This window comes from Mastigoproctus giganteus, chromosome 2 (genome assembly GCF_048544385.1).
Source record: "Mastigoproctus giganteus isolate SK-2022 chromosome 2, ASM4854438v1, whole genome shotgun sequence".
NCBI classification, from domain to species: domain Eukaryota; kingdom Metazoa; phylum Arthropoda; class Arachnida; order Uropygi; family Thelyphonidae; genus Mastigoproctus; species Mastigoproctus giganteus.
In genome coordinates, this window is record NC_143576.1 from 215,030,524 (window position 1) to 215,043,208 (window position 12,685).

The window sequence follows — 12,685 nt, forward strand, 5'->3', positions numbered from 1 at the left end:
ATTGCGGACCACGTTATATTCAGAAGACTGTTGAGAATCACTATTCAAGACGAATCAATATTGAAGAATTGATTTTTCTAAGACTAGTAGACTTTCCCCGAATTTTAAGGGAAATATTATTTAAAGGTTGAAGATAAACCTGTGAACTGTGAATTTACGTGTCTGAGTGAAAGCATTTCGCCAATGTCTGTCCCTACAATGTCGGTAAAATTGCAGGGACAGTGCTCAAAAATACTTAAGCATAAAAAAACAGATTAAGACATCTGTTTTTTAAGTCTTAATCAGTACTTCATATTCAAAACACCTGTGGTATGTTTAAGAACAGGAAAGAAAAAATATGAAAATATGCCTCATTAACGACGTAGAAAAAACCTGGCATATGTCCATTATGAGATTCCTTATTAATTGACATATGCTTCATTAATGGACATCTACCTCATTGCTTGATGAGGCATATGAACACATGCCTCGTCAAGCTTATAGAGCGCATCTGCTGAGAAAAAAAAAAAAAAATAAAAAGTCCTACCTCACCCGCCTGTCTTCCTCCAAGGATTTGTCTAGCCATTCCTTGCATTTATTCAAGCTACCCACTTTCACAACAACACAGAAATTTCTTCCAATAATCAACCACCGCTGACTAAACGCAAATTTCCGCACATCTATCTTGCAACAGTCATTCCTGAATTTGAATTTCTGCCCCTCATGTGTGTGTGTGTGTAGTCTCAGCAAGAGGAAGAATGAGCTTACTCAATCTATTCAAGTTTTTAAACACCTCAACCAGATCTCCTCGCCGGTGCCTCGTCTTCAGAAGCTGCTATATGCAGAACTGAAGCTTTCTAGGTAAGAGCATACTTTTTTTCCCTTCCCTTATCTCGTTACCCTTCTCTGCACCCATTTTAGGAGACCTACATCTTTCCTAAAATGATGTCAAAAGACTCGAGATGCAGCCTAACCATGGACTTGTACAAGCGGATAATGAACTCCTTATCGCTGCTAGCAAGGTTCCTGAATATTATCGATAAAGCCCAATGAGCTGTCTTGGCAGCCTGTGTGAAGTTCTCAGAGGATTTCTTATCAGAGTGCATATCTTTCTCCAGTTCTTTTTCATGTTCAATTACTCTGAGGGTAATACCACATAGTCCGTATGTTAATCTGAGATTAGGGCTAACCATATGCATTACCATCCATTTGTCAATGTTCAAACTTCAACATTTCTCAGCTAATCGACCTAATTTTTCTAGAACTTGTTGCAGTCGCTTACCTTGATTCCTGTCATTGACAACCCTGCCAAAATTTATATCATCTGCAAACTTATACTTTAAGACTGATATGCCTTCATCAATATCATAAATAAATATTGAAAACAACAATATGTCCAGCACTGAACCCTGGGGCACTCCACTAAATGAGGTCCCCAGGTTTTGGTGACTACTGATAATTGTCACTGAACAGTGGTTATCATGGAAAGAGTTTTTTTTTTTTTTTTTTTCGGCTGATGCTATTATAAGCTTGCTTTCTTGCATCATATGCCTCAACTAATGCTAATGCGCTAATATCATGGGAAAGAAATCATAGGATTGGTTGTTCTATACGTGAGCAGAATCAGCTACTCATTGATAATCAGTGATGGAAAAACTCAAAAGGGTTAAGTGCTGGAGTTTTTACTTAGCATTAGGATGATATAGGGATTGGGTTGTGAAGCATTAGGTTGAAATTAGCATTAGCATTAGCATTAGCATTAGCATTAGCATTAGTAGAGGCATTTGATGCAAGAAAGCAAGCTTATGCAGCATCAGCCAAAAAAAAAAAAAAACCACTTCCACTTTACCCCTCTGTTCGTTCGAAATACCTGTCCAGCTGAGCCTTAAACTTATTTAGGCTATCAACTTCCACGACAAGGGATGGAAGTCTGTTCCACCAGCCAACCACCCACTGGCTAAAGGCAAATTTCCGCACGTCTATCCTACATCTGCCTTTCCTCAATTTGAATTTATGCCCTCTCAGGTGATTATTCTGAGCGAGAGGAAGAATCCCATCAGCATTGAGCATGCTCAAACCATTCAAGGCTTTATACACCTCTATCAGATCACCTCGCTGGTGCCTAGTCTCCAGACACTGTAATTTACAAAACTTAAGCCTTTCTTCGTAAAAGCACCCCTTTGTTCCATTCACTAATCTTGTTGCCCTTCTCTGTACTCGTTCCAGCAGCTCTACATCCTTCTTGAAATGAGGCCTCCAGACCTGTATACAGTACTCTAGGTGTTCCCTGACCATTGCCTTATACAAGGGAATAATCACCTCCTTATTTATTTATTTATTTATTTATTTTTTGATTTGGTAGTTGTTGGCGCATCGGCTTCTGTGGCCATACTGCACCTCCCAAGGTTTTTGCAGTACTTTGATCCAAGCCCGAGGCGGGAATCGAACCCGCGACCTTTGGGTTGCCGGGCAGGTACTTTACCCCCTGTCGGCTAGCCCGGTCGGCCCACCTCATTATCCCTGCTAGAAATATTCCTATATATCATTGACAATACACCATGAGCTACTTTTGCAGCCCGTCTGCACTGCTCAGAGAACTTCATATCTGCCTGCACAACCACCCCCAGGTCCCTTTCATTCTCTACCACTGTCAGTGTAGTACCACAGAGTTGATACGTTGCTCTGGGGTTGCTGTTTCCCATGTGTAGTACTTTACATTTGTCAATGTTAAACTTCATTTGCCACCTCTCAGCCCATCTGCTCAACCTTTCCATATCCTGTTGCAGCAGCATAGTGTCAGTAGTGTCCTTGACAACCCTGCCTACCTTTGTATCGTCTGCAAACTTGGACATTAAGCTTGATATACCATCATCAATATCATTTATAAATACAGAAAACAATAATGGACCCAACACTGAGCCCTGAGGGACTCCACTAATAACATTAGTCCACGATGAGCAGTGTCCATTGATTACCACTCTGTCTTCTCCCCCTCAGCCACCCCTTTGTCCACAGCAGCAATTTGCCTCCAATGTCACACTGCTCCAATTTGTGTAGCAGTCTTCCATGTGCAACAGTATCAAAAGCCTTTCTAAGATCCAAGTATATAATATCAAAGTTATTCCCTGCATCCAGTTCCTTTGTGACTGCATCATAGTATCCAATCAAATTGGTCAGGCAAGACTTCCCCTTAACAAAACCATGCTGTGTCCGAGCTATAACTGAAGTCTTGTCTAAATGATCCTGCAGTGCTTCTTTAACCAGTGCCTCCATTAATTTTCCTGGAACAGAAGTTAAGCTCACAGGTCTATAATTACTTGTGTCAGCCTTTGATCCTCCTTGTGAATTGGGGTCACATTTGCACATCTCCAGTCTGTGGGTACCTCCCCTGAGTCCAAGGAAGCTCTCCTCATGTGTGAATGTCGATGCAAAATATTCATTTAGTTTGTTAGCTACCTGAGCAGGGTCATCAACAGTTGACCCATCGATATCAAGTGCACCAATCTGATTCATCCCCTTCCTTCTAGAGTTTACATAAGTAAAGAACTCTTTGCTGTTTTTCTTTGCATCCCTTGCCAAAGATTTCTCGTAATCTGCCTTCGCCTGCCTAACCTCCTTTGTAACTTGGTTACAGATCAACTTGTATCTATCATAGGCTTCTGTGTCATGTGTTAATTTGTATGTATCCCATGCATGTTTCTTCTCTGCCATATGCCTCATTAGTTCATCTGACATCCATTTAGGCCTAAACTTGAACAATATTTCTTAGTTGGTATGTAAAGCCTAGTAGCTTCCAAGATAAGTTCTTTGAATGCTTCCCATTTTGCATTTGCTGTTGGTAACATCATCAGTTGGTCCCACTGTATAGAATTTAAATACTGTCTCAATCCATCGTAGTCGCCTTTACGAAAGCAATAACCCTTCCCTTTACCCCTAATGGTAGTTACCTCTTTGAGTAAATCCCACTTCAGGACACTGTGATCACTACCACCTAGTGGTTCATTTATCTGCAGATTCTTAATGCATGAAGAATCACTGCTGATAATCAAATCAAGAGTATTCCTCCCTCTAGTTGCCTCCCGAACATGCTGAAATTCCATTTTTTATGACCGTGAGGTGGGATAATAATAAATAAATGAATATATTTTTAAAGAATGTTCATGCCCAAGGTTATTATGTCGTATATCCTATGTTTGTAAGTGAGGGAGTATGAAACTGTTTATTACATCAATGGGCAGTGCACTGAACTGTTGTGCCATTCTAACTACCGCAGTGAACTGCAGTTACAATTGATGATCACTCTGTTTTCTCTCAGCCAACCATCCCTTTAACCATAGAGATAGTTTGCCCTTAATGCCACATTGCTTCAGTTTGCACAGCAGACTCGAGACCTTTGTGCTACGGTATCAAAAGCTTTCCGGGAATCCAAGTATATGATCTCAATATTTTTTTTGCATCCAATTCCTTAGTAACTGCATCACAGTATCCAGTCAGATTGATCAGGTGAGATAGTCCTTTAACAAATCCATGCTATGACTGCAGTTCCACCTCAGTACACTGTGATCACTGCCACCTAGCGAGTATTTCACCTGCGGATCCTCAATGCATGAAAGACCGATCCTAATAACCAGATCAAGAGTACTGTTTCTTCTTGTTGCCTCGCTAATATAATATCGCCCTCGTGGGTAGCACAGTTGGTAGAACCGCCGTTCTCCCCACACCGGATGGAAAAGCCCTGAGTTCGAATCCGTGAGGAATTTTTATGTGCCTTTTTCACAATGGCTGAATTATTCGATCTCGGGCAGCATGGTTTTCATCCCGGAACAGACAATACACACGGAGCAATATGGACTTAGTCGCCGATGCTCCTAAAACACAACACAACAACAACTCTAATATGATGCTGTAGAAAACAGTCATCCAATAAATCCACAAAACTCTTGCTAGTGTGTCAGTCACCAACCCATAATTTCCAGACAATATTTTGAATGTTAAAAACGCCATTATAAGACTTTCTGATTTATTGGCTGTTCTACTTCTCTGTACAGTTGTTTATTATACTCATCATAGTAATTATGCTTACAGTACACTCCTACTCTCACTTTCATTTGCATTGTTCACCCATGGCACCCAGGTGAACAATGCAACAACGTTGAATTGTTCACCCATGTCGAATGGTTGCACTGCCTTAGATTTAATGTTTCTTAACTTCAGAGCATAACTCTTCCCCACTTCATGCCCTGTCTGTACTTTCTGCACACATTTTATTCCCCATATTCAAATTCGGCCCCGCTTATGTCTAAGTGACACCACATCTTCGATATCCATGGAAAGTGTGAATTTGATGACTTATTCTGCACTTCAATTTCATCAAATTTATTAACAATGCTCTTAGCATTAGTGTACATACAAGTATACGTGCACTTGTTCTTAGTTACTCTAATACAGTCCCATGTATTTACTTGTCCCAGACGATCCACAGCAGAGCTTAAAATCCCCGACACTTTGCTTTCCAAGCGCTGTATGTTCCAATCGTAACAGTTCAAGAATCATTGTGACCTCTGCTTGCTGGTGCCTTGATTTCCCAAACGGCTGAACTGGTGGGATGTTCGAGAGCCACCATAGTTAAAGTGTACCAGGATTGGCATCAAAATGGTCAAACAACGACCCGACGGCAAAACTGAAAAGGTCAGCGAAAGGTTGATGTTAGAGATGGGTGCCGGGTCAGACGACTCGTACAGGCAAACAGGCGCAGCACTGTTGAAGAGTTGACTACACAATACAACACGGGCCAACCGGGAATAATATCTGCATGACCATGCGTCGCACGCTCGACATATGGGCTGTACCAGCAGACGACCCCTACGGCATCCTCTCCTAACCAAGATTCATCGGCGTAAAAGACTCTCCTGGTGCAAAGAGTATGCAAGTTGGACGTTAGAAGACTGGAAGAAGGTGTGCTGGTCGGATGAGTCACATTATTTTCTCCACACCGTGGATGGTCATGTACGGATTTGGCGTCAACAACATGAGGCTCTTGATTCATCATGAATGGTATCAAAAGTGCAGGCCGGTTGTATGGTGTGAGGCATGTTTCACTGGCAGGAACTTGGACTCCTGGTGCATGTGGGACAACGTATCAGTGGTCTCTGCTATCGTCAACTGTCTGCTGACTGTGTACACTCCGCTATGTTACACTTTTTTCCGAGTGGTGATGTTGTCTTCCAAGATGACAATTTCCCGAGCCATCGGACACTTGTTGTGCAGGATTGGTTTCAGGGAACACAGTTCTGACTTTCAGCATATCGATTTGCCTCTGAACTCCACCGATATCAATCCCATAGAGCACTGGAACACTATGGAAAAGCATATCAGGCGTCTGGATACACCAATCGCTTCCATACCTGCATTGCTGACCGCATTACACACAGCTTGTTTGGCCATACTTCCCGAACGCTTCCCACATCTTGTTGAATGAATTCCGCGTCGGATACTGAGGGCAAAAGGAGGACCTACAAATATTAGGTAGGTTGTCATAATTCAGTGTGTGTATATATATATATATTATTTTTTTATTTTTTATTTTATTAATTTTATTATTATTATTATATATATATTTTTTTATTTGTATGCCCAAACGTATGCTGTTAGTCGCTAAACGCTTCGTGGTTGTGGTGCTGTCAGTTTATTTAAATAAAAAAATCGTATTTTATATGATTGAATATTTATTTTTGTCTTTTTAGTATAGAGGGCGCCAATGATCAAAACAACTTGGTATCGCATGTATCACAGGGTAGTAACATATCTTATTTCTGTGTGGTATGTATGTTAGGTCATCTGTAAGTTGCGTGAAACTTGTACGTTGGTAGAATGTATCAGTGTGATAAGAAAATCACATTATATCCATATTTAAATAATCAACTGTTGAAATCATTAATATATCGGACGGCAGTTAACAAAATCTTTAGTTCACCGAATTTTGATTATCTCATTCCTTCTACGATTTGTGTAAATCATTCATCATGTGCATTAAATAAAATCGAAGATAATAACAAAACCAGTTTACTAAGGATGTTTGACCTACACTTACTGAGAAATTCACTAAAACACGAGATGAAAAATGCAGAACTCTCAGAAAATCGTGTATTCACACAAAACTGTAGTAGGAAGTTTCACATGTTTCCCACTGTTCACGCTGATTCGACACCAGGAACGAACAACAAGACTGAATATACTCCGCAGAGTATAATACAATTTGATCCTAATGAAACGGGTTGGGACAGAATTAAAATGATGTTTTCGAAAACGTGAGTATGATTAAGTGTTTTACTTAGTGTGACAGTGTGTTTGAAAAGTTAAGATTCGGTATCTATTGTTGACATCTTTTAACATCTCTTCGTTTTGAAACACAGCAGCAAGTAGTGTCCAACTTAACTATAGCCCTCTCATTGTTCTTGAATGTGAGTTGTTAATTGACTTGATTATAACAATTTTAAATTTCTTATAAAATTAGTTTAACAGGAATGAAAAATAAGGGCATTTGAAAAACTGTAGAGAAATAAACTATACAGACTTAATGATAATAGAATATGCATATTTTAACAGACTTTGCACAGTATGAAATTCCAGACTCCCCTGGGGGAATACCCTTTCCCCAAATAGTGCTAAAATAAGGCCATCCTGTTGATAACTTTACTTTTCTTTAAATGCGAAGCATTCTGCTTCCAGATGTTGGGAAGGTCATTACCAATATGGTGTATAGGTAACAACCATGTTTATTTTACTTTTAATGGTTACTATTGCATTCAGATAATGCAGACTATTATGTTTTATCTTTGGCTGGGCAAATCATAATAAAAAAAAAAAGAAAGAAAAAACGCATGCATAACAAGCGAAAATTGTTTTCAATACTTTCTACAATTTAATTCTAGATTAATGGATTACTAGGATCAAAAGGAAGGACATAATCACAGAAAAATACAAAAATTATCTCAGTAACATAGTATTAATTAGTATTTGTGCTTCAGTACATAGTATTAAGTAGTATTCATACTTCAGTGTGTACTGTTATATGATATTCATAGTTCAATACATATTATTACATAGTTTCATACTTTAGTATATATTATTAGAAGACATTGGATGATAACATTAATTATTGTTTTTCAATGTCAACCTGGTGAATTCTGCCCAAAAATGGTGTTTTCCCTCAAAAGGTAGCCCATTCTTCTCCAACCCTCCCTTGAGGATCAGTGATACTGTATGGTATAACGCACAATTATTTAGGCATGTTTTATGATCCAAATTAATATTTTTTTCTCTGCAGTGATATGCTATATGCTGTCTGTGCAGTTAGCACAGTGGTATCATCACCATCCTCCCCACTGGGTGGAAAAGGCCCAGGTTTGAATCCTGTCAATGATGCAAGGAACGTTTATGGGCTTTTTTTTACTCCGTGGCTGAGTTAGTCGGTCTCAGGTAGATAGAAAGGTTTCCCCCCCCTGGAAACTGGAGTTTTTTGTCTAGCAAAACAGGCAAATCGACCAGAGAACCCATGTAATTTACAGACACAATACACATGGGTATATGTAATAACTTACTGGGCAACCCTAATTTAATAGTTTTGGTTTGCACTGATATGCTGCAAGTTGCATTAGTTTGCAAAACATGAAGCCACATATACCCAATCCACTAATTGTATAGAGATGTCTACTTTATATTTTTTGTAATCATGTGTGCAACTGAAATCTGGATATCAGCAGTCCAACCGAGTATGAAAAAGATTTACTTCTCTGAATATTGCCCCCCTCTCTGTATAAGCTATGAATTGAATCATCCCCTTTCCACAGAACTGCAGAGATGGTGACTATGGGCTTTACAAGGCTACCTTCCATTGTGGTTAAAAGGAGACTAGTCTTAACAGCCAAAATACTACCTGAGAGAGAGAGAGAGAGAGAGCGCTCAAAGAAGTGATGGAACCACAAAGTTCGGTAGGCCCACAGATGTGAGAATCTGGTCTTTTTTGCAAGGATTGGGAAACCTTTATTGGGGTTTGGAGCACTTGTGGGCCCATATGCTTTGCACCTATTGTATCCCCCCCCCCCCAAAGAATCTGCCTTATGTGTCAAGTGAATATTTTAAGTATTGTATTTTTGTGATATTAATGAGATTGCAGTTATAACTTTCTAACATATTTGGTAATTCAATTAATATTTTTAAATCTCATTTAACTTTTCTTTTGACATTTAAAACTGGTGTTTTCATTTGTGGTGTTGGTTATTTTTCATTGGAAAACAATATTAATACAGTAACACTCTCTCATTATTACAGAAACCTTTTATTCATCTGACAGCTATAACATGATCAAATGCAGAGTAATACTGTTATTTGAAAATAACAAACTATGAGCTGTATCACAGCCTGTTACTTGTAAACAGAAGTGCATCCATCAGGTTAAAACAAAACTGGGTTATTGTTCTTTCTAATGAACAAAAAAGTGCTAAAGTATCAACTTAGGCCTGGCATGGTTCAGTGGTTTGTGTGCATAGCCATAAATAAGAAGATTGCACTCTCAAGCCAGAAAAAAAATGCTTTCTGCTTTCTTTTTTTTTTTCTGCTTCCAGAAAAAAAGTCCATGATCCAATGTGAACTGTGGGGGTTTAAAATCTGGCTGTGCTTAAATAATTAAATATGTATGTAGTAACAATGAATTTTTAAATGCTTGAGGCCTTGACCATCTAGAGGAAAAAAATGAAAATTTATTTATTTATGTTGTAGAACCTTTAATTATGTGAATTATCCAGGATTTCTGTTATCCTGAAAAACTTATTTTGTATCCACCCCTGATTACTATGTCTACTGTACACAATAAAAAATCATATCTAGTACAGTATATACTTACACAGTAAGACTAAAATAATTAGTGTCAAGGGAACATTCTCTTGCACTCCAATCAACCAGTCAAAGTATCAACTTAGTCCTCTCATTAGCTTAAAGTTTAAACTGTTTTAAATAATTTACTTGTATTCTTTATTTAATTACTTGTATTTTAAATAATTTACTTGTAAATAATACTGTAATTGAGTAAGCAGTTTTATTTATTTAATTTTAAAACAGTATATCTTGCAAGATTTCTCACAATGCTGTTTTTACCTTGATAATAATGAGAATATAAGATATTCATGAAGATATTCTGTAATTTTATAAATAGTTAAATAGAAGTTGATACCATATGCTGTTACAGTACTGTTTTTTTTTTTTTAAGTGACCATGGGGATTTTAGTCCGGAAATGAAGCTCATTGGTCGAAGTGTTTTTGTTGCTTTATTTGCTGGATTGTTTCTTGGAATAACTTCAGGATCTCGAGACACAATACAAGATTTTATGCGGAAGAATCAAGGAACAGTTTTTTTTAGTAACCTTGATGCAAAGGTAATGATGTTTAGGACATTCAGCATAGTATTGCTACAAAAGCATAATTCAATTCCATTATGATGAATAATTATACATTTCAGTATTAAATTAGAGCAAATTATGCATTCAAATATAACATATTGGAAAACTTGCAATAATTTCACAGAAAACATGACACAAAAGTACAGTATATGGTAAATTTATTTATGTTCATTTATATTCTCTACCAGACTTATTTATATTTTTTTACAGCAGCTTATATTTTATACATTTGTTTATTGCAAAATATGGAAAAATATAAATATATGTTGTTTGATATACATTATAAATAAGACAAAGCAGAAGCTACATTGTTAAGTCCAGGATTCTGCAGTGGTGTGTTAGGCCTAGATGCAGTGTTGATGCTAATTTTAATGGCACTGTGGGTGGGAAATAGACAGTGATTCTCAATGCTGATTTTACTATAATACATTGCCATGCAAGATGCAAAAGATGACTACACAAAAGGTCAACTTATGTGGTGTATATATGATTTAAAATGAATTTTCAAGCCATAAAGTAGAAGCCAGCTTATTCTGGAATGTATGGTACTTTTAAAAAGTATTTTGAAGTTGTGCAGTTTGCATGAGGATTGGTTTCTTTTCTGTGAGTATTGCTTTTGCCAAATGCACCTAATGTCAGACACTGTTGTGGGATTTTTCTCATGATGATTGTCCTACCCAACTAAGAAACTACCTCAACTCATTGTGGAGGACAAAATTTTTAAATCAAGATGGTGACAATTATCTGTATCAGCATGTTAAAATACTATCCTCAAGAATTCCTGATGGGATCCTCACCCATGGATTGATATTACATTATGTTAGGTTTGTATATTATAGTTTGCAATGTTCATTTTGCAATATTCATTTTGCTTCGTTCCATCCCATCAGCCTTTTGTATAATTTTCAGTTTAATTACCGGGCTTAATTCTGTCTGTTTACATTTTTTTGCCATAGCACTGCTAGATGAGCCGACCGGGCTAGCCAGGTGGCTAAAGTGCCTGCCTGGCAACCCAAAGGTCGCGGGTTCGATTCCCGCCTTGGGCTTGGATCAAAGTACTGCAAAAACCTTGGGAGGTGCATTATGGCCACAGAAGCCTATGTGCCAACAACTACCAAAAAAAAAAAAAAAAAAAACCTGCTAGATGAGATTTAATATAAACAAACTTTAAATTAATTTAAAGACACAAGTTCCAAAAAAGACATCAGCTCAGATAAAATTTCGCAAAAATAGATTATACTGTAGCAAAAGACTCTTTGCATTCAATTGCAACGTAACAATTGCAACGTAGCAATTGCACGTAACAATTGCAACAAATAATCCTATGTAAACAACTTAGAAAAACTGTTTTTATTCTATTGTTAATTTAATAACTCATCCTTCACAATGATGTTTTTCAGAGTCCATTTACGCTGTAGCTACCATAAACTAGTTTTGTTTACACAAAAGTAAATTCTAACAAGTCAGTGCCATCTTTCGGGAAGCTACACATTCAGTGTAGCTTCTCGAAGTAAGTCGATCAACATACACACAATTTATTGCCAAAAATATTCAGACACCCATGAGATTTGGGTAAATGAATCATGCTTGCCATCCATATGATATGGGTGGCAGGCATGTAGGTGTTGGCGCCTCCATAGCCAGGTGGGCAGGAGCAGCAGTGCGTAGCACACGCTTCTTGATTAGACCGGGGTTTGAGCCCGTGACCACCAATGGTCCTTGAGGTTATCACAGACATTCTCTCAGATATGCCAGACAAGCAGTACTTGCTACCTGGGAGTCTAAAACACTGATGGAACTGATATTCTGGTGACACTCAAATCAAGTGGACCCAATGTTGCCTGATGATGGAACCAAGTAGTTCTGAAACTGGTCACAACAGTGCTGTTGATTTTTTAATGAGTAATAGATTCACCTATTGGGTAATGTTATTCGATTAAAAACGATATTGATATATTGAATAGGATAACAGTCATTTACTGTTATCCTATTCAATAAACACAAGAAAGGCACCCGGGCTGGATGGGATCTATCCAGTTATATTAAAGGAGGCAGCAAAGGAAGTAAGCAAACCCTTAGCCATAATTATGAGAGCTTCCTTGGACTCAGGGGAGGTACCCATAGACTCGAAATGTGCAAATGTGACCCCAATTCACAAAGGAGGATCAAAGGCTGACACAAGTAATTATAGACCTGTGAGCTTAACTTCTGTTCCAGGAAAATTAATGGAGGCACTGGTTAAAGAAGCACTG

At 38.1% G+C, this 12,685-nt stretch overlaps 1 protein-coding gene across 1 annotated transcript in view; it reads left to right on the plus strand.

Annotated features, from left to right (window-relative positions):
- Positions 1-6,859: 6,859 nt before the first annotated feature.
- Positions 6,860-12,685, plus strand: part of 140up (RPII140-upstream gene protein) — a 37,249-nt gene continuing 31,423 nt past the window's right edge. Inside the window, exons 1-2 of the mRNA XM_090368960.1 lie at positions 6,860-7,286; positions 10,244-10,409. Of these exons, the coding sequence (XP_090225086.1) occupies positions 7,051-7,286; positions 10,244-10,409 (402 nt within the window). The 5' untranslated portion in view covers positions 6,860-7,050. The remainder of the gene's footprint in view (positions 7,287-10,243; positions 10,410-12,685) is intronic.